The following is a 22,509-nucleotide window of genomic DNA, read 5'->3' as shown; positions in this document are numbered from 1 at the left end:
ATCCCAAATTCCCAAAGAAACATTCTTCTACAATGCCAGAGCTAGAAGATTTCCTATGGCCTAATATTTGGCTTAAATCTACCCAGGTGCAGATGAAGCATCTTTCCTTCCCATCTATTCTGAGTTTCAATTTCCTCAGCCATAACATGAGGATAAAAATGCCTACAATCCTAACCTCACAGAATTGTAATAAGTCTCAAATATGATAATAAAAGCAAAGGTCTTTGTAAAATTTAAAGTACTATCTAAATGTCAGCGGTTATCAACATCTTTATCATCATTAGCATTTTTCTGCCCACTGTGTGAAGGTACCCCTTCTGGTCACTATCTATTATGAAATCAGCATTCGTACTTAATCCTCACTCACAGTGGAAAAAGTATTGGACTTGTAGCTAAAAAAGACTTGGAATCCAATCTCACCTATGACATTAGCTATGTGACCTTGGGCAAGTCACAACCTAAGTCTGTTTCCTCATTTGTAAGATGAGAAGTTGGGACTAAGTGATCTCTAAAATCTCTTCCCATTGTAAATCTTTGATCCTATGATTTTACCTTTTCACCCAGATTTTACTACAAGAAGGAGTTATATGCATATACATGTAATATATATATGCATATATACATATGTATTACAGCGTGAGCTAACCAATCAATCTGTAAGTATTTATCAAGCACCTACTATAGACCAGGCTGTCTATGAGTGTAGGATGTTCTCTCATCAGGCTAGGGATGATAGCCTCTAGCAACAGTAGATAGGCCAAACACAATTTCAGAGAATGCCAATAACCATTTAAATAGAACTGGTTTATACAAAAACTTATGTGGGTCAAGTGTGTCAGCTGCTTCACTCCCTGGTGCTCAGCCCAGGCTTGTATTGTCAGAAGCACAGGGAATCATACATGTCAGTGTATATAGTTAACAGCTATTATTGTTAGCTAAAGTACCTAGGATATTCCCATTATTTTCATGCCTACAGAAAAGAGAAAAGGCATATGTTACCTTGCCTCAGTATGTCAAAAGATAATGCACAAGGAAAATCCCTCATGTCTCATTGCTATGAATATGGGTCATATAGGCAAAGCCCAGAGTGGCCTTCCAAGCTGCCTGCTGTAAGAATCCACCTCATTATTTACAAAAGCTCCATGAGGCAGAGCTCTAATTCTTTCCTCTCCCCTCAAAGAACAGCAAATAGCCACTACAATGTAAAACAAATGTGCAAAAATTCCCCATAATATTTTTTAAAAATAAAAAACACTAAAAAAAATAAAACCCACCTTGAATTTGCTACCCTGTCTTCAGCATGTTTGTTGTTTATGGATCCAGCTGGGAAAGATTTGCAGCAGCATCTGTTTATTATATGCATGATTTGTTCATCAATCAAAATAGTATGTGCGCAGAAATGTTCTAGCCACTATAGAAAATATATGTAAAGTCTAAGATACAATCTTGACCCTGAAGGCACTTAGAATCTGCTTGCAATGACAAGATGTATGCATGTGACAAAGAGAACTAATACAATACAGAACAGAATTAATGCCAAGCCTGTGGCTGGCCCAGGAGCCTACACCAGGGAGAAATAATCAAGGTGTGTTGGAATAATGGTACAAGGCTTCAGTTGAGGGGGCAGTGTCCATTTGTACAACAAGGTCTGGAAGGCTACTCCAACATATTCATTATTTCTCTTTTTTATAGATTCCTATAACTCAATTCGCAAACAATAAGCATACTAATGACTAAACTGATATTAAACCTTCAGGAGTCATCTTGGAATGTTTTGGTATAAGTTATATCTATACTTTCAAATGTACATATCTTCCCCTAATAGAAGTTTCTTGAGGGTGGGGATCATTTCTTTTTTTTTCTTTGTATCCACAGGACCTAGCACAATGCTTAGCATAGAACCAAGAAAACAAATCATTAGCTGATAAATGTTAGGGTATCAGTCCTTCCAAATACTTCCTACATAGGAAGTATTTGGTGGGGAAGGGCTAGGAATGGCACTTGCTGAGCCTGGAAAATGGGACATTGAGTTTAAGATTTTAGTTGTCAATGGCACTGGGCCACTCCCACAGACAAGATGGAGTAAGGAGAACAAGATAGGGGGTAAAATGTCACAGTTCTTTAAAATGATAATTACGTTCATAAGTTTAAACTTTACAAATTAAATAAGTTTTTCTTAAGTGAGAGATTAAGTTACTGAGTGGAGACACATTGAATCTTATCACCTCTCTTCTGGATTATCCTGAATACAAATGGGATGAGTGGAAACAAGGAGAAAGATATGAATACATGAACTGAAAGACCTTTTGATGACTTAAATACGGCAGGAGGAAAGGCATTCCCAGAAACGTTCAGAAAACATACCATAATATATAGTCATACCTCATCCAAGCAGCTAGACAGTAGAGTGGAGAGAGCGCTAGACTTGGAATCAGAAATACCTGGGTTAAAGTCCTGCCTCAAATACTTACTGGCTGTGTGACCACTTCACCTCTCTGTGACTCAGTTTCTTCACCCATAAAATGAGTGCAATAATAACACCTACTTCAAAAGGTTGTTGTGAGGATCAAATGAGATAATTTGTATAAAATGCTTTGCAAATGTGAAAGCATTATATTAATGCTAGCTATTATTATTCATTATCAATCAATCAATAAAGATTTATTAAGTTCCTACTATGTGCCAGGCACTGTGCTAAGCACTAGGGATAAAAAAAAAAAGATAGTGTCCTCAAGGAGCTTACAATCTAATGGGGGAATTGTTATTGTTGTTGTTGTTATACATGATTAACTTTTAAAAGGTGTTAGCTGTGTCTCAGAGGAGGCTCATTCTTAAATCCCAGACCAATAAGAAGAATAGGAAGGGATTAGGTGAATTATTTCACTCACTTTGCATGAAACTTCCTGGCCATAAGGAGATTACTGAGCACGTTGTGGTTGACACTGTCCTTATTTCTTTTCCTATAAGCTAAAGTCCATTTGAGAATGAAAACTTCCCCATGCTGACTCCCTTCATTGCTTTCAGACCATAGGATTTCCCAATGCAGAGAAAGAACCACACGCAGGTGACCATGTTCACCTTCCAGGGATTCTCCAGCTTCCATGAACACCAGATCACACTCTTTGTAGTGTTCCTCACTGTGTACATCATAACCCTGGCCAGCAATGTCATCACTGTGACTGTCATCTGCATTGACCACCACCTCCACACCCCCATGTACTTCTTCCTGAGCATCTTGTCTACTTCTGAGACCTTGTACACACTGGTCATCATCCCACGGATGTTGTCCAGCCTCACAGGGTGGAACCAGCCAATTTCACTGGAAGGCTGTGCCGCTCAAATGTTCTTCTTTGTCACTTTGGCCATCAACAACTGCTTCCTCCTCACAGCAATGGGGTATGACCGCTACGTGGCCATTTGCAAACCCCTGAGATATATGATTGTCATGAATAAAAAGGTATGCACCTACTTAGTGGGTGGGGCATGTGCCATTGGTCTGACCTTGGCGTCTGTACAGGTGACATCCATATTCAGCTTGCCTTTCTGCCAAGCAGAGGTGGCCCATTTCTACTGTGACATCCGTCCCATGATGAAACTTGCCTGTATAGATACCACAATCAATGAGATCATCAACTTTGTTGTCAGCTCAGGAGTGATCCTGGTGTCTATGGGCTTAGTCTTTATCTCCTACATCTTCATTATCTCTGCCATCCTCAAAATCGCCTCAGCTGAGGGGCGGAAAAAGACCTTTGCCACTTGTGCCTCCCACCTCACAGTGGTCACTGTCCACTATGGCTGTGCCTCCATTGCCTATCTCAAGCCCAAATCAGAGAATTCAATAGAACAAGACAGATTACTCTCCATTACTTACACTCTCATGACACCACTCTTGAATCCTTTTGTATACAGCCTGAGAAATAAGGAAGTCAAGAATGCCCTAAGGCGAGTCATGGGCAAAAAGCTGCCTAAGCAATGGTGTGTTTCTCAAGCAGTCTTTGGGTCCATAAAGCTTATGTGTTGACCACAAATATTATAAACAGTTCAAGTGTACTAAATACAGTTATCCTCGAATTTGAAGAAAAACTCATACTTCTCTACTACCTATAAGTAGTATGGGGTTGAAAAACTGGAAACTGGGCAGAACAAACATTGCCAAAACAGAAAGCGGGCACTATGCCCCTACTTGCCTGGTCTCTGGGGATCCTTGGTGTTTATTGATTGATTGAATATTTGATTAATGCCCACACAGATTCATTTGACTTAACCAGAAATATCCATTCTCCCTCCTTAGTTCATCTGGTGATTGAGGGTGGATTTTCTCCAATGGATTAACTAACAAATATCAATCAATCAACAAATATCACTTGAACAATTACATGAAAGAAAGTACAACCAGTGTTGAGATGGAATGTTGAGAAGAATTGTTCAACCACTTCTATTTGCTCCCCTCACCCTACTACTGGCTCATTGCCTATATAAATCTAATCTAAATGCTCTTTCTTTGATCCAGGAAGTTGTACAAAAGGATCTATAATTAGCTCTCTCTTCTCTCTCTTTCTCTCTCTTTTTCTCTCTGTTTCTGTTTGGTTTTGGATTTCTGCCTACCTGTCTCTGAGTCTCTGTCTCTGACTGTCTGTCTATCTCGTCCTCTACAAGCTCTGTCAAAGAAAAACTATTAATGTTGTCTTCTGTGTTCTGGGCATAGTTATTAAGTTTAACACTGATTGAATATACAAGCATTTCTAGGAGGAAGAGAGAGAGAGAGAGAGAGAGAGAGAGAGAGAGAGAGAGAAAATGTCCAAACCAATCACATGCTATTCCATCCCATGCCATCAGACATGTCTCTCTATCCAAAGACAAATAGCAGTAACATTTATAATGTTTATAATCTTGAACAAGGAAAAGATTATAACATATTAAACTATGTAGAACATTAGTAAAATACAGTTTGGGATTAACATTTCAGAACAATAGTCTCTATTTAATTTCTTCCTTGACCCAAGAAATGAAAAGGCCTTCTTCTTGCAATCAATATCACAATCCTTTCTGAATAAGAGGACCCTTCCCTGAAATTGGTCACAAGAGGCCAATGACTTCAGGGAGTGGCAAAGACTGATATTTAAACAGGACCAAAAAAATAAGTTTGATTATTGCCCTTAAAATCCATTTTCCTGAAAAAAAGGTCTTAACTTTTATTCTATCCACTTTCCTAAAGGGAAAAATCTGAAAAGATTTTTGATTTGGAGAAAATATTATTTCTTAATATTTTCAGTTGAACTAAGAAAGAGGTTTTGATACACCTCTACTTCTCCCCTACCACTAGGGACAATGTTCTGGCAAAACACCTCAGTGTAAAATCTATCTTTCTTCTCCAGAGATGCTCCTCTTTCAACTGACTCTTCCCAACTAGATTCCCAATAAGTACATCAAGACATATTGTTTATAAAGATAAACTGAATATTAATAGACTTTTCTATGTCCAGGGGAAAAGGCTTCAGGTTCCCATAAGGCAACATCTATCTTGACATCTTCTCATCCTTGATGAGCCTACATAGGCTCACTCCCAGGGTATTGGCCTTGCTCCATAAACCAGCTGCCTCTACCCATGCTTCTACTCTTCTAGTCAGGGATTCAGTCTAGTTATCCCTGGGAGCTATCAAGGCTGCTCTTTCACTCACTCCCCTCAATTCACTGAAACAGGGGAGCTGGGATTCCCGGAAAGGCACTAAAATTTAAAATGTTGTAAATCAAATCTGATTTACCAATCTAAAGATAATGTAATAAGTACCTACATTCTTGACCAATGATTTCACATGCCACTTTTAATAGAAATGATTACAAGTATCATATTCATTCAGCTTCAATATATCTGTACAGTATAGAATTTCTAACATGTCCATAAATGGATTAAGAGAGTACCTAATTAAAATAAATTGTATATAATTTGATACAGTGTACTAGAGAGCATATCACAGCATGTAAAAACTTAGGACCTTAGGTATCATCTATGCCAATCTTATTAGATTGATGAGAAAACTGGAGGTTTTAAGTGATTTACCCAAAGCCATATAGCAATTTAGTGGCAGAAACAGAGTGGAGAGTCAGAATAATCTTTATGCACTGGTGTGATCTTGTTACAGGGATAGGGACTAAAATAATAATTGCATTCCTCTAGGAAATATCTGAATGAGGAAACTCCTCATACCAATGCAGGTTGGCACCTTCTTTTGAACTCATGGCTTTAGAGAGTTGCCAAGAGCACTGAGCGATTAAATGACTTGTCCAGGATCATACAACCAAGATGTGTCAGAAGGAGTTGGTATCCCTTTGATCAAAATATCTTTGTAGATCAAACTATTTTACTTGACTTTCAAGGATCTCCATAATCTGTTGCCACCCTGCAACATATTGCAAGACCCTTTCTACTTTTGACTTATTTAAAACTTTTATCTTACTTTTTCACAAGTCTAGTCTCATTTTTATTGCACCCAAACAAGAAAGAAAAAAATAATTTTAGAAAGTCTTGCAATTCAAAAAAAGAAGATATTCTCAACCATGTTTAGGAAGACATTTGGGGAAACTCAAAGATTCTGACTGGCTCTTTGAGAAACTAATTCAAGAATGTCTATTTTGCTGCCTTTTTTCCCATTGTAAATATTCTTATAACTTGCACAGTTATACCGTAACTTGATGGTTATTCTTTTGTATCCAAAACAGAAAGCCTTTCTACTTTCTCAAGCTGTCATCTCATCAGCCCTAGCAGCTGACATGCAATTCAAAAGAAAAAAGATACACTAAAAGTCAAGTTCCCAAAAGCCAGCCTAAAAGTGATTAACTGGAGTAAAAACATCAAGAAGAAGATCCCTTATGACCAACTCATTATGTTCCCCCAAAACCCTGCTCCTCTTCCTAATTTATTCATTTCACTATTTGTGTCAATAAAATCAACCATCTTCCAAGTTACCCAAATTCCAATATTCAAGAATCGGAATCATCATTCACAAAAATCACAAAATCTTTAGAGTTGGAAAGGACCCCTAAAGTTATCAAGTCCAAATCTTACCTAAACAAAAAAATAAATAAATAAACTCTATATCACACCTTACAAATGGTCATCCAACCTTGGCTTAAAGAAAACTACTTCAAAAGTGCAAACTACCTCCTAAAGCAGCCCATTACACTTCTCAAAAGCTTGAATTTTCCTTACATCAAGCTGAAATTTGCCTCTTTTCAATTTCTGATCATCGCTCCCACTTCTGCTTTCAGGGGCCAAAAAGTTAATTCCTTCCCCCTTAAGAGTCCTCTTACCAAGGGCAAAATATCTGCAGTTCCTTCAACCAATCATCATATGACATGATCTTGAGTCCCTTCATCATTGTGATTGCCTTCCTCTGGAGACTGTCCGATTTTTTAATGTCTTCCCTAAAATGTGGTTCCCAGAGCCAATCACATAATATGCATATGAGGTCAAGACAGAATGGAGTACAGTAGAACTATCATCACTCTAATCTTGGACACCTGAAATCCTACTACCTTTATTTGCAACCATACGTTACTGGTAACTCATGTTGAGCTAATGGTTCACTAAAACCTCTAGATCTTTTTTTTTCTTAGATGCATTGCTATCCCAGTCATATTTCCTCATCATTGTACTTGTGAAGATGATTGTTTTGAACCCAACTGGTTTACTCAATTCTGAACTCATGTGAACAATTAGCTTCGTGCTGAACAATGTAGGATATATTGAAAGAACTCATTTGGCTTGACTTCCCAACCCAGTTGGAAACTGAAAAATCAGCTGTACTCAGTTTGAATCTTTATTTGCAGACCAGCCAAGAAACATACATTTTTAAAACCAAACTTTCAATCTGGATTAAATCACTTAGCAAAGGAATAGAGATACACAATCACACATATTGCCAAAGGATTGTAATCTATTGTCTCTGAAACTCATACTACAGAATAGGGGGCAAAAAATAGCAGTTGCTGAGAAGGCAGACCTAGATTGTCCAGCTTTGTCCTCCCCACGTCCATCACTCCAATGCCTGGACCTCCATTCATCATATCCTCTAGTTTCTCCATCCCTCCACAGCCCACATTATCTCAAATCCTCCCAGTAGGTTGATTGGCAGTTTGAGCATTTACCTCATCTTGAGGTATGCTGTCCTGATCCACCTAAGCTCTATTAGTCAAGGTCTTAAAAGGCTCACACATATGAACCTATCTTTTCTTTGTCCATCAGTATCACTACTAAAAGTAATGCCTACAAAAATAGGACTTTGAAATGAGGCAGTTGAGGGGCAGCTAGGTGACAAACTGGATAGAGCACTAGCCTTGAAGTCAGGAGGACCTGAGTTCAAATCCGGCCTCAGACCAAACACTTGACACTTACTAACTGTGTGACCCTAAGCTAGTCACTTAACCCCAATTGCCTAAAAATAAAGGAAAATGAAATGAGGTAGTTGACTAAGAGTTCCATCAGTGGTCCCTGAGGTTGTACATTTCAGAGAGGGAAATTTTCTGAGACTTCTCTCTAAAGGATGAGGTGTAGTTGAGATGGACTATATATGTTGTTCCTCAGGAACACTTCCTTCCCATATTATTCATACAGTAAAAATAGGGCAATGCGGGTGTGCCATTTCTTCCTCAGATGATATAACTATTTTTAAGGCATTGGAGAGTTATTCATTCTGAATTCACCTTTGAATAAAGAGTTCATTGCACCTGTGATGCCCTTTGACAACACTTTGACCTTTGACCTCTATCTTCTTACGAGGTTCTGGACAGGAATTCTGGATTATCTTGGTATCCTGGTAATATACTCCAGCTTGCTGCCTTTAATATTCTTCCAGTATTTTGAATGAGATGAAGTTGGTACCATTCAACGCTGACCTTCCTGAGATGTTTACCAGGTTTGGATCACCAGGGCCAAAGAGTCCATCATCTTGCTGACATTTCCACCTTCCCTAGGGAACTCTAAGCTCCCCCTAACATATGGTAAATGTGGATTTTGTCTAGAGGGACCCATTCTGTAATAGAATGTAGAGCAGTGGTGCCAAAATCAAATAGAAACAAATCTCTTTTGGTATCATATTAGCTTTTTTTTTTCCTTTAGTCATTTTTTCAGTCATGTCTGACTCTTTGTGACCTCTTTTGGGGGTCTATATTGCATTTTTACTTATTTTGTTAAATATTTCCCAATTATATTTTAATCTGGTTGCCTCAGGATGGCCTGCAACCTCTGCTATAAAGGTTATATAATACAAGTGTCTATCATAAAATAATACAATTGTCACTTGAGATACACTATCCAACAGAACAGGATATTCTTCATCTTTAATCCTCACTAGCACTGTTGCATGAACCATGAACTCCGGAACCTCCAGTTTAAGGAGAGAGCCTAGATCAGAACATCTCCACAGTTCTCACCTGATTGTACTACTTTTGGGACTTCTCTGTCTTTTCCACCATGCACTGTGTTGGGTACCTTCCCTGGATCCCAACTCCAGCTTTTCAGCTTCCTTTTAGGTGTTATATTCCCCCATTAGATTATAAGCTCCTTGAGGGCAAGGATTGTCTTTCTTTTTTTTTCATATTTACACAACCAGTGTTTATCACAATGCCTGGCATATAGTAGGTGTTTAATAAATGTTTATTGACTGACCTTGGTCAGTTAGTCAAGGATGGTGAGGCAGATATTAAAGCCTTTAGGGCCTGAGATAGAACCTGTCCCCAAACCCATCTCTATCTCCTAATACATATCCATCTGCCTTTTGCTTCTAGTAGACCAGTACTGAATTTCTTCTTTTACATACCCATGCATGTGAACATCTTGAACACAGGCAGAAAGTACCTCTGCCTTTTTTGGCTGTACTCTGTTTATGCTGTTCTTGCAGTGAGCTGACTATCTGTGGTCCCAAGTTTCTTTTACCTTCTTTAAATAATGACTCTGCATGCTGGTCCATCCATGTATGGGAGATAGATTTTGAAGGACTTTGTACACCAAACAGAGGATTTTGTATTTGATCCTGATACTTCTCAAAGTGGTAATGATAAAAGGATCAAATAAAGGATCAAGACTCATTACTGAGTCTTTCTAATAATCACCATTTGTGGTAGTGACTAATGACTCAGTATTTAAATATGAAATGCACAACAGTATTACAATATCACTCCAGCAATAAACAACAAAACTTCATTCACATGTTGACATACAACAGTATCACGATTATCTTAAATCAATTGGTCTGATTAGTGAATTTCATTTTAAAAGTTCAGTGTCAAATTGGTAACTTTAAAAATGAAAAGAAAAAAAGAAAAAGAAAAGAAAATTATCTTCAACAGATCCCTGTAGTAGGCATGCAGCCTTACAGTTTGATTCAATAATCCGTTAGTAATTGTTTAAAGACCCCACAAATCTAACACAACCCCTTTCAAGTGACTTTGGAATCTTCATTACTTCTTAGGTTCAAGGTACTGTTTGTGTCAGCATCTATTCAGATCTATAATTGCAATCCCTCAGCAATGTGATCTATGCCAGACCATACCAAATAACACATTAGTTCAACACAAGAGGCATTTTGTTACTATAGAATAACAAAACAGATAACATCCTTTTTTATTCTCCCATACACAAAGTAACATAACCGCACTCAGATTCTCATGTTGCCAGAATCACGTTCCTAGAGTTGTATTCCAAATGAAACATATAGCAGAATTCTATAAGATTAACCTTTCAGCATCTTACTGTGCCTCACGTATTACACCTCTAAATCAGATGCTAGCTGCTTCTCTATAGAATTACTGTTACTGTTTCCAGAACTCTTCCCCATTGAGATACTGCTATCATTTACTGCTGGACTGGTTCTCCTCTGAGCTGATGCCCTGTCCCAGGGAGTTTCTTCTTCCCCAAAGGGAATTTTTGTTAGTTGGACTCATAACCATTCTCACAAAGCAGAAGTAGTAGCCCTATATCTAAGTTCTTTTTGTCAATTCCATTTTCCCTTCACAGAAATTGCCACAGAACCAATTGATATTTAGTTTGGAATGAATAATTTGTTTTTCAGTTCTCATTATGTCCTGACAGCTAGAACCAAGCCCGTGTGAATTTTCTTGGACCTTCACTTAGCAGTATCGGAGGGGTGGGGTTGGGGGGGGGGGAGCTATGGTAGACCTGTCAGCCTCTGCCCTGAAATATTTAAAGCAACCCAAATTGCTTTCCTCCTTACACAAACAAAAAGGTTAATGTGAATTTGAGCCATAATAAAAGAGATCTCAGAGATCATCTAGTCCAACCCTCTTGTTTTACAGAAGCAGAAACAAAGACTCAGAGACAATAAGCGCTTATCCAGGTTCACACAGGTAGCATGTAATAGTCAGGTTTTGAACTGATACCATCTGACTCATATTCCAATGTCTTTCACTGGAATTGCTCTACTTGATCCAAGGTGGACTAGATAGAACTGTAAAAAAATTGAGAGAAATGGCTCAATGGAGGAAAAAATACTTCCCAACAAGAATTATTGAAATGTAGAATGAGCTGCTTTTGGGAGGTAGTAGAGTTCTTCAAGGGGAAATTTGATGATTGCTTGTCAGCAATATTATACAGAGAATTCTAGTGCAGACACAAGTTAGACAAATTGATTCTGAGGACTCCTCAAATTCTGGTATTCGGGCAAGTTTATGCAGCAACACTTTTTAACCCAGCAATACCACTACTAGGTTTGTATCCCAAAGATATCAAGGGAAAAGCAAAAGGACCCATATGTACAAAATTGTTATAGTAGTTCTTTTGTGGTGACAAACAATTGGAAATTGAAAGGATGCCCATCAGCTGGGGAATGGCTGAACAAATTGTGGCATATAATTGTGATGGAATACTATTGTGCTATAAGAAATGATGAGCAGGATGGTTTCAGAAAAACCTGGGAAGAATTATATGAACTGAGGATCACTGAAGTGAGCAGAACCAGGAGAACTTTGTGCACAGTAACAGCAATATTGTATAATGATCAACTATGAACAACTCAGCTATTCTGAGCAATACAGCAATCCAAGACAATTCCAAAGGACTTATGATTTTAAAAAAAATGTTATCCATCTCCAGAGAAAGAATTGATGGAGTATGAATACAGATCAATGCATAATTTTTTTTTACTTTCCTTATTTTGCTTGTCTTTTTTTTTTTGGTCTGTATTTTCTTTTACAATATGACTAATGTGGAGATATGTTTTGCATGACTGTGTAGAGGTTTGAGGTAGAGGTTGGGGTGCTAGGACCCCAAGAATGCCAAGGTAGAGTTGCCTGGAATGAATCCACACACTAAAACTTCCTTTTAGTCAAGGGACAGTTTACTGTAACTCCAATAATAGCAGGTGAAGTTCCATGGAGGAAGTTGCAATATAATAGGAGTGAATCTAAAGCTTATGTAAAAAAGGGGCAGGGAAAGGAATAATTAGGTAATCTAAGGGGTCCAGGTGTCTTGGCAGCAGGTGTCAGTGATACATGGATGGGAAAATGTAGGGAGTTTTGCAGCAATAACTTTGCAGAGATACCAGACATTAAGGGAGAAAAGACAGGTTTTTTTTTTTGTTTAGTTACCAGAGGCATGGACCTTGGTGATCTGGTGCCAAGAGAGTCCTTGGGCCAGACAGGGACAAAAAATCCTTGAGCCAGGCACCCTTGTGTCTGTTCCGATAAGAGAATGTGTTCTGCAACAAGGGAAAACTTTCTCACAGCTCAGGTGCCTACTGAGAAATTGATCTTAGGGCTGGGGCCCAAGTACCCCATCAACTGCACATGTATAATTATATCAAATTGCTTACTTTCTCAAGGAAGGAAAGGACAGAATTTGGAACTCAAAATTTTAGAAAATGAAGGCTAAAAATTGTTTTTACATGTTATTGGTAAAAAATAAAATATTAAAAAGGCCATGCTTGAACCCAAAGAAGGGTTGAGACAATGCAATATGTTCCCTTCAGTTCAGAGATACAGAACTATGGGTGCAAAATACCGTACACACTGCTAGCTTTACCGAACTACTTTTTAAAAACTTTTTTCTTAATAAATCTACATTACGAGAGAAGAATCTCTGGGCAAGGGAAGGTGATTGAAATATGTTCAAAAATGGTGGCGATATAAAATCAATAAAATATAAAAAACAATACTCCCATGCAAAGCTACAGATGGTAGTAGATAGCCACTTGTGACTTGTCCCTACTTACGGATCCTTCAGGAGCCATTTCGCCTCCTCTCTTAACTTCTCTCCTATGAAGTAATAATTGTAACACTAAAAAATGAACTCCATGAAGGTAGGGACCATGAGTTATTTGTACCCTAAATACAACAGGCACTTAATAAATAGCTGTTGAATTATTATTGTATATTGGGAACTGTAAACTAGGAAGACCTTTACTAAGTCTGAATCAAGAAAGCAGATAGATCCAACAGTGAGGTTGGGACAAGTGTAAAATGTTCTTTAGATCCAGTTGGTATCAGTTTGACCAGCCACACTAAATACAACGAAAGCAGTTTTTATTTTCTTATTCTTGGGATCTACACTTTATCACTTCTATGCTATGAGTTTCTTTCCATTTACCTTATTTTCTTTAATCACTCACAAAATCCTATGTGGGAAACTCAGTTTTTCTGTCTGGTTATTAGTTTAGTAGAAGAGACAGATCAGGACTAACTGCCAGCAGGCTGTGAGCCTGTTTAGTTATAAGGAAAGGCTAATTTGTCTAGGAAGCTATGCTAGACATAAGGGATTAAAAGTAAAATTAGTGATAAAATTCCCAGGATCTACACATTATCGATTTTTTGCTATGAGTTTCTCCTCATTTGCTTTATTTTCATTAGTCACTAGCAATGACCTTTGGGAAACCCAATTTTTGTCTTGTTATTAGGCCAGTAGGAGAAATAGATCAGCTGAGTCTTAGCAGGAAGCCTACAGCTCTTCCAAATATCCCTATGGAGGGCACACCCCCTCTCTCGCCCTTAGGTTGCCTATAGATAGGGAGAGGAAATAGAAGAGTCCAGTGTCCTGTGATGGTGTTGGAGTAGCTTGTCATACTACAGATATGGAGCTGTATATGTTGGAAAGAGGGAGAAATAGAGCCCGATAGGACCCATAGAATAGCACAAGAGTGCAGTACTGGGAGTCTGGGGCCAGCAGATATCTTTCTTTATGTTCCAGTGTCCTTGAAGGACTTTTGTATATCTGATTGTGTTGTGAACTACATGACGTTTTGGAGAGAGAAAGCACTAAAGGATTTCAGGAAGTAGTCAGGATGCTTCTGCTAATATTTTTTTTTTATTTTTAGGCAGTTAGGGTTAAGTGACTTGCCCAGGGTCACACAGCTAGTAAGTGTCAAGTGTTTGGTCTGAGGCCAGATTTGAACTCGGGTCCTCCTGACTCCAGGCCAGTGCTCTATCCACTGTGCCACCTAGTTGCCCCTGTTCATATTTTGATTAAGTCATTTCTATGGTTTTAAAGTGCTTTCCTCAAAGCAGTACTATGAAGTAGTTTATGCAAATATTAGTATATTCATTTTATAGTTGTAAAAACTGGGGCTAGGAGAGGTTAGAAAAAGAAAAAGGCTTAGTGACTGGTCATGATAACAATGCAAAAGAAATTGCTATTAGGTTATTATTATTAGAAATTGCAATTAGTTATTGCTATTGGACTCTGAGGGCAGATTAAAGCATATTTTTCTTTATTTATTTTTCTTGATTTTTTTCCCAATCTGACTAATGTGGAAATTTTTTTTGCATGTCTTCATATATATAATGAGTATTGTATTTATCGCCTTGGAGAAGGGAGTGAAGGGAGGGAGAGAATTTGGAAATAAAAATAAATGATTTTTTAAAATTTTAAATGTTATCACTATTAGGCAGTTAGGGGTCTCTGCGGGCTAGAATACCAAACCTGCAGTCAGGAAGACCTGAGTTCAAAACTGATATTGGATACTTATTAGCTATATGACCCTGGACAAGTGACTTAAATCCTACTTGCCTCAGATTCCTTATCTATAAAAAGAACAGCACCTACCTCCTAGGGTTGTTGTGAGGATCAAATAAGATAATATTTGTGAAGTGCTTTGTAAACCTTAAAGCCTTATATAAATCCTAGCTATTATTATTTAGGTCACATTTCCATAGCACATTAAGTATTATAAAGTATTCAAGTCTCACCAATACCATTGTATCCACTTTATAAGTGATGAATCTGCCCCTGAGAGAGATTAAGCAACTTGGCCCTGGTCTCACAGCTACAAGGATGAGCCCACGTGTTCACCATTGTCCTCGTTCCACTACAGAATACTGCTCAATGGAATGAGGTCAACAATTGTGTCCTTGACTGTGCTTGGGCCCTTTCCTCTTCTCTTGGGCCTGCTTATGCCAGCCTTCAATACACACTAAGGGGAAACTAAAAAGGGTATCAGCACCAAACAAGGTGAACACTGAAAGAAGGTATGAAAAAGTCCCAATAAGTTTTTGGATTGATAGTCAGGAAGATAGAATAGAAGAAGGGAAGATAAACCCAGATGAGACTGGGTCAGGGCCAGCTTCATCCTACCTGGGTCTGTTTCATCAAAATGATCTTCCTAAATGCATATCTGACCATGTCAACCCACAAACATACACACATATACACAATAAACTCAGTGGCTCCCTATTATCTTCACGATCAAATAGAAAATCCTCTGTTTAGCCTTTTAAAGCCCTTCATAACTGCGTGCCCTCTTCCAGTCTTCTTACGCCTGGACACTCCACACTAAGAAGATTAAAATTGATCCTGTATCATTTTTAATTGATCCTGGTTACAATTAATTGATTTTGTTTGGTAACTGCTTTTGTCCTGTAACCACTTACATCATGGTTCTATGTCTCTGAGCTTAGTTTAGAGATTCAACAAATCTGTAATGGGATAAGTTTAAAAATCTAGCTCTCCTGCTAATCACTGTTCTATTGTAGCCTCAAGGAATTAGCTGATTTTGGGGGATGTTGTGAAAACAAGGGAGTTGGGCCTAATATCTTTACACCACCAAGCTAGCCTTCAAGAATGTCTCATTTGCTGTCCAAAAAACCTGGACAGCTGTCTCAAACAATGAGCACTTCTTGGTCTCAGGAGAGGAGGGGGTCATTGCTAGCCCTTTGTTACCAAACTTCCAGCTAGTTCTAGTGTTCCCTGTGTCTCAGCTCTGTAACCAATCATGTAGCCCTCAGCCCCATAAAGCCTCCTACCCTGTTCTGTACTCCCCAAAACCTACAAAAGTGGAGCTGTCCTTTTTTCTCAGGGTTTTTGGCCAGAGACAGAATCATTGACATTTTTATTGGAAGGAAGCATGTTCCTATTAATGCTATCTTGCTGGGAGAAATGTGCCTCAGTTCATCTTTTTGTTAAATTTCACACATGATACCACTTACTCTTTCTGACATTGACCTTCTTGCTGTTCCTTGAACAAGGTATACTATTTCCTAACTATAGGAAGTTCCCCTGGCCATCTTCCATTCGTGGAGTGCTCTCTCCTCTCTATCACCTGTTGCCTTCTCTGGCTCTCTTCAAGTTCCACCTAAAATCCCACCTTCTACAGGAAGCCTTTTCCAATCCTCCTTAATCCTAGTCCTTTCCCTTTGCTGATTCTCTCCAATTTACACTGCTCATATCTTGTTTGTACATAGTTGTTTGTATGTTGTCCCCTATTAGACTGTAAGTTTCTTGTGGGTAGTGACTGACTGTCTTTTGCCTTTCTTTGTATCCCTACCTCTTAGCACAAGACCTGACATATAGTAGATTCATAATAAATATCTACTGGTTGACTAGATTCTGGTACTGTACCTTTAAGTTAGCCTCTGGCTGTCCCAAACTCCCTTTTCAACTCCAAGTCCCACCTCCAAGTGACTTTCTCTCAATTAGAGTTGCTCCATCCAGCAGTGTTCTTCTGGAATGGGTAACTATAGAATGGTCTATGGCAAGTAGTTGGTGATGATTATATTAGGATCACCAAAACTATTGTTGTAAGGCTGATAGCCAAGGTAGCTTAAACTGCTACTTCTTGGGATCTTTTTTTTTTATTACCAATAAAAAAGCAAAGAAGGAGCCTTTCAAGTTGAAGCTCTCCTGACTCCCTCCCTGAACAAAGAGAAAGGAAAGGGAAGAGTTGCTCAGTTTTCATTATTTTAAACTTCAAGGTTGTGCCTCAGTCATGTCTGACTCTTCTTGACCCCATTTGGGATTTTCTTGGCTAAGATACTGGAGTGGTTTGCCATTTCCTTCTCCAACTCATTTTACAGATGAGTAACTAAAGCAAACAGGGTTAAGTGACTTGCCCAGGGTCACACAGCTAGTAAGAGTTCAAGGCCAGATTTGAACTCAGGAAGATGAGTCTTCCTAATTTCAAGCCCAGCATTCTATCCTCTGAACCACCTGGCTGCTGCTACTCATAGGCTTTGTTCACACAGTACAGAACAACAAGATGGCAAGTAGAGGAGCTACAAGATTACATTAAAAATGTCGTCCTTTAGGGCAAAGGAGATAGGATTACAACCAAGAATCACCTACCCAGCAAAACTGAGTATAATCCTTTAGGGGAAAAAATGGTCATTCAGTGAAATAGAGGATTTTCAAGCATTCTTGATGAAAAGACCAGAGCTGAATAGAAAATTTGACTTTCAAATACAAGACTCAAGTGGAACATGAAGAGATAAACAGGAAACAGAAATCATAAGAGACTTATTAAGGTTGAACTGTTTACATTCCTGCATGGAAAGATGATATTTATAACTCATGAGACCTTCATCAGTGTTAGGGTAGTTGGAGGGAAAAAATTATATGTATGTAGGTAGATAGATAGATAGATAGATAGATAGATAGATAGATAGATAGATAGATAGATAGGTAGGTAGGTAGGTAGATAGAGAGCACAGGGTGAGGTGAAGATGAAGGGGTCATATCTGGAGAATAAAATTAAGGGATGAGAGAGGATTATACTAGGAGAAGGAGAAAGGGAGAGGTAGAACGGAGTAAATTATCTCACAAAAAAAAACAGAAAAGAAAAGGCTCTTACAGTGGAGGGGAAACAAGAGAAGGTGAGAGGGAATGAGTGAATCTTATTCTCATAGGATTTGACTTAAGGAGTGAATAATATATACACTCAATTGAGTATGGAAATCTGTCTTACCCTACAGGAAAATAGGGGGAGAAGGGGACAAGAGAGCAGGGGGATGATAGAGAGGAGGGCCAATTGGGAAAGGGGGTCATCAGAAGCAAATACTTTTGAGGAGGGACAGGGTCAAAAGAAAGAATAGAATAAATGGGGGGGCAGGATAAGACTAAGAGAAATAGAGTTAGTTTTTCACAGCATGTCTACTATGGAAGTGTTTTGCATAACTGCACATGTATAACCTATACTGAGTTGCTTGCCTTTTCAATGAGGGTAGGTGGGAAGGGAGGAAGGGAGAAAATTTGGAACCCAAAGTTTTAAAAACATGTGTTTAAAAAAAAATATTTTCACATGCAACTGGGAAATAAGAAATACAGGAAATGGGGTATAGAAATCTATCTTGCCCTACAGGAAACTAGAAGGGGAAGGGGATAAGAGAAGGGGGGGTGATATAAGGGAGACCAGATTAGGGGAAGGGGTATTCAGGATGCATGCCATCTTGGATTGGGGGGAGGGGCAAGATGGGGTGAAAATTTGGAACTCAAAATCTTGTGGAAGTAAATGTTGAAAACTAAAAATAAATAAATTTATTAAATTAAAAAAAGAAAACACAAAAAAGTCCTCCTTTATTCTCTTCCTTTTTAGCGCTCTCAATCATCCATTATAATGGGTCTCAGGGTAGAGGGGATTTTGGATTGTGTTGGCTAATCTCAGAAGTCCCTTCCAATACTAAGTTTCTAGGAGAGCTTTTAGTATTTTAGGGTTTTGAACTCATAGGATAAAAGGCATTACGTAAGAAAAAAATATTATAGTACTATAGGAAAAGTATAAGATGGGGAGTAGGAGACTTGAATTCTAGACCCACCCTTCCCTCACACAGAAATAGAGTGATGGATTTGGAATCAGTGGACTGGATTTATATTTGTTTCTACCAATTATTACCTGGGTGACATTTGGCAAATCATTTAACTTATCTAAGCCTCAATTTCCTCCTCGGTAAAATGAGAGGATTTGACTACATGGCCCCTGGCGTCCCATATTTATCTATTTTCCAAATGAACCAATGATCTGATTCTGGCAAAAATAATCTGTGTGGTCTTAAGCCAATGATTTCCCTACTGTAAGCCTTAGTCTTCATCTATAAAATGGGGATTTAAACTAGATGGCCTTGAATATTCCCACTCCCAGCTCCAATAATTTTATGACTCTGATGCCAGTGAACAAAACTGCCAAAAGTGGCCCACTTCCCCTCACACCACAACTTGTACATTCTGCCTTGGCTCCAATAAGATATCACCCATCCTTTGAAAAGTCCTTGTACATGATGACTAGAGAGGTACTGAGCTTTGCCTGGCTGTGCATAACTTAAAATATTCTTATTCAGAGTAAAATAAGAGTCCTTATAGAGTAGAGTGAAGCAGTCTTCACAGCATAGGCAAATTGTCCTTCAGGACAAGAGAGCTGAGCATGTGCGGAAACACAAAGATGGCAGAGCCTATCTATATGCACACACATACATATATGTACATACGTATGCATTATTATGTGTGTGTACATATACTTTATATTTATTTTATATGTGTATATATTTATGTGTATGTATATATCTTTGTGTGTGTATACATGTGTGTATGTATATGTGTGTATATGCACATATACACACACATGTGTGTGTATATATATACATATATATATATATATACACACATATAATCAGATTTAATTTCTTAGACAAGAAGGAGTGAACTGAAAAGCCTGGATTACAAAGAGTAGCAAGGCTTGTGCCCATAGTTGAGGCTTAATGACCACATAATGCTTTTTCTCAGAGTTTAGTCTCTTCTAAGACATTAGGACGAAAGGTCCCACCAAAGTTCACAGCTTTAATCTCTCTGATTGACAACACAAAGTCCCACATGAGCACATCTCCAATGTCCCCCACTAGAGACTGAGTCTTATCAAGCCCTCCCCCAAAAAGAATGTGGCTCTGGCCCAAGGATAATATTTAACTCAATCCCCAGAGAGTATCCTTGCTTTCAGGCTTTCCTCACTATGGGCTTCCCATCTACTCAGAGTTCAGCATGCCTGACTCTGACTCCCAGCTGGCACAGAAGTGCACTGGAGCAGAAGCAGTCTCAGGGACCTGGAACAAAACCTCTTTATCATCCACTCCATAAGCATACATCCCAACCTCTCTCTTAAATAAGAGGATCTCATTATAATTTGATTCAGTGGCATAGGAGAAAAGGCTACAGATTCTTATCAGGTCAGTGTAGACTTTCAGGCACACAACAAAGGCCTTTAGGGGCTTCTCCAGACATGGTATCAGGGTCACACAGGAATCCTGGGAATACAAATATGTGGGAAAAACAGAAAAACAGAGGAGGAGAGGCAAGCTATAGACAATTCATAAATGGGTTTCCTTACTTACATATTAAATCAACAGTATAAAATCCAACACATTTCCCACGTCCCATACAGAGCATTCCTCTGACTTATCTTTGCAAAGCCTCTTCCCCATAACAAATCTCATACATATCTATAGACAGCTCCTACCTTTCTGAGAAAGAACATCTCTCAAGACTCATGATGACCAGGAAGTTCAGTGACAGCTTTCTTTATGTTCATTCTCTGCTTCTGCTCAATCAGGCCTCAGGGACGTGACCCTGGAGGGAACAGCTGTATTGAGATCCCTAGGACTGGCTCTCTGAGTTCTCCTATGTAAAGAGCTGTTTGATGAGGGTTTTTATCCACACCAGTAAGGATGTCACCAATAATGTGTAAATGATTTTCCAAAATTGCTTGTTGTATTAAGCAATCAGGGTTGTAGTAGCATTAAAGGATACAGGATTGTTTCTGATCTGAGAAGTTGATGTTAGTTATCTATTAAAGGAATGGTTAGAGTTTCAACCTTTGGAATCAATAAATAGAAGAGCGAAGAACATAAATACTTTCAGAAAAGGTATGAAAACATGGCAGGATATGACTTTGAGGAATAGGAAAAAAATTCAGACTCTTAAAGAACCCATTGAAGGTTATCCAAGCAGGGAGGAAACATAGCCCCCTGGTAGCTAGAGCACCTGCTTCACTCTCTATAAGGTTCTATAATATCAAGGATAAAAAAGAATCACCTTATGAGTTTGGCAAGCAGAAGCTGTGCACAATTGACCTGTCATGGACACCAATTTTATTCCCACCCTGATCTACCTCAGGCATCAGATAAATGCATACCAAGCCAAAGCCTATCAACTGGCATCATAGGCTGGCCCATTATCCGGTTGTTAACGAATCATAGTATAACAATGTCAGAGTTAGAAGGATCTCAGTACTTATTGAATCCAACCCAATACCCACTAATGAATCTCTGCTACAACATATTCCACAAGCACTTATCCAGTTTTTACTAAAATCCCTTTAGTGAAGAGAAAGGAAATCCACAAATTGTTAGGATTGTTTTTACCTAAGGCTATGCCTAAATTTGTTTCTTTGTAACTCCAAATTCCTTTATTTATTTCTCTAAGAAGAATCTGAGAGCCATCCTTCCATTTTGCTTCAACCATCTGCTCTATTCTACTTTTATTTTCTGATATGATTTGGTTTCTCTAGTGGTAAATTTATTCATTGTCCATTGGACAAGGATTTAACATGTAAAGGCTCAATAGGTGGGTTGATGTTTATAAACAACCTAACAACTGTGTAATCCTCAGCATACTCTACTCCATTTTACACCACTCTGACACCATTATATCAGAAGTTGAAGAGGGTGAGACACAGAACAAAGGACCATTTTACATTTTTCTCTATTTCACAGGTTTTCATGGTCAAAGAATTCATCACCAAACAGTTTGCATGTTATTAATGACCCTCTTATATTTAGGTATTCTGGTCCTCAGAAAGTGCATGAAGTCTATCGCTGTGGCTGCACTCAAAGGCTTTGCAATTTGCCAGACCCTGACATAGTTTGCATTTCACTGAAATAGCTTTCAAGAACCCTCTGGCAATAAACTCAACAAATTTGAATTCCCTAGCATGGATCAGCTCTTTAAATACTTCAAGATGATTATTATGTCCCTTCTAAGTCTTCTCTTCTTTATTCTAAACATACCCTCTTCCTTCAAGTGATCCTCACATTACATGAACTCTAGACCTTTCATCATTCTGATTACCCTCATTTGTCTACTTTCCAGCTGACTGATTTCCTTCCTAAAATTTGGTTCTCAGAACCGAACACAATATTCCAGGTGTGGTCTGATCAAGGACAGAGTACATTGGAATATCACTTCCTTACTTTAGGAAGCTAAGTAACTATAATAGAGTCCAAAATCATACTACTTTTATAGCTGCTATT

The 22,509-nt window shown here is 38.5% G+C and overlaps 1 protein-coding gene and 1 pseudogene across 1 annotated transcript; one reads left to right on the top strand and one right to left on the bottom strand.

Annotated features, from left to right (window-relative positions):
* Positions 1-3,040: 3,040 nt before the first annotated feature.
* Positions 3,041-3,921, top strand: LOC114026426 (putative olfactory receptor 10J6). Its single transcript, XM_027840121.1, is given in 2 exon segments — positions 3,041-3,874; positions 3,877-3,921. Coding segments are annotated over 2 exon segments (879 nt in total).
* Positions 3,922-19,986: 16,065 nt separating this feature from the next.
* LOC114026394 lies at positions 19,987-21,432 on the bottom strand (annotated as a pseudogene).
* Between the last annotated feature and the right edge of the window lie 1,077 nt (positions 21,433-22,509).

The sequence above is a fragment of the Vombatus ursinus genome, unplaced genomic scaffold (genome assembly GCF_900497805.2).
Source record: "Vombatus ursinus unplaced genomic scaffold, bare-nosed wombat genome assembly UNPS02014838.1, whole genome shotgun sequence".
In the NCBI taxonomy this organism is placed as follows: domain Eukaryota; kingdom Metazoa; phylum Chordata; class Mammalia; order Diprotodontia; family Vombatidae; genus Vombatus; species Vombatus ursinus.
This window is presented reverse-complemented; position numbering and strand designations above follow the sequence as displayed.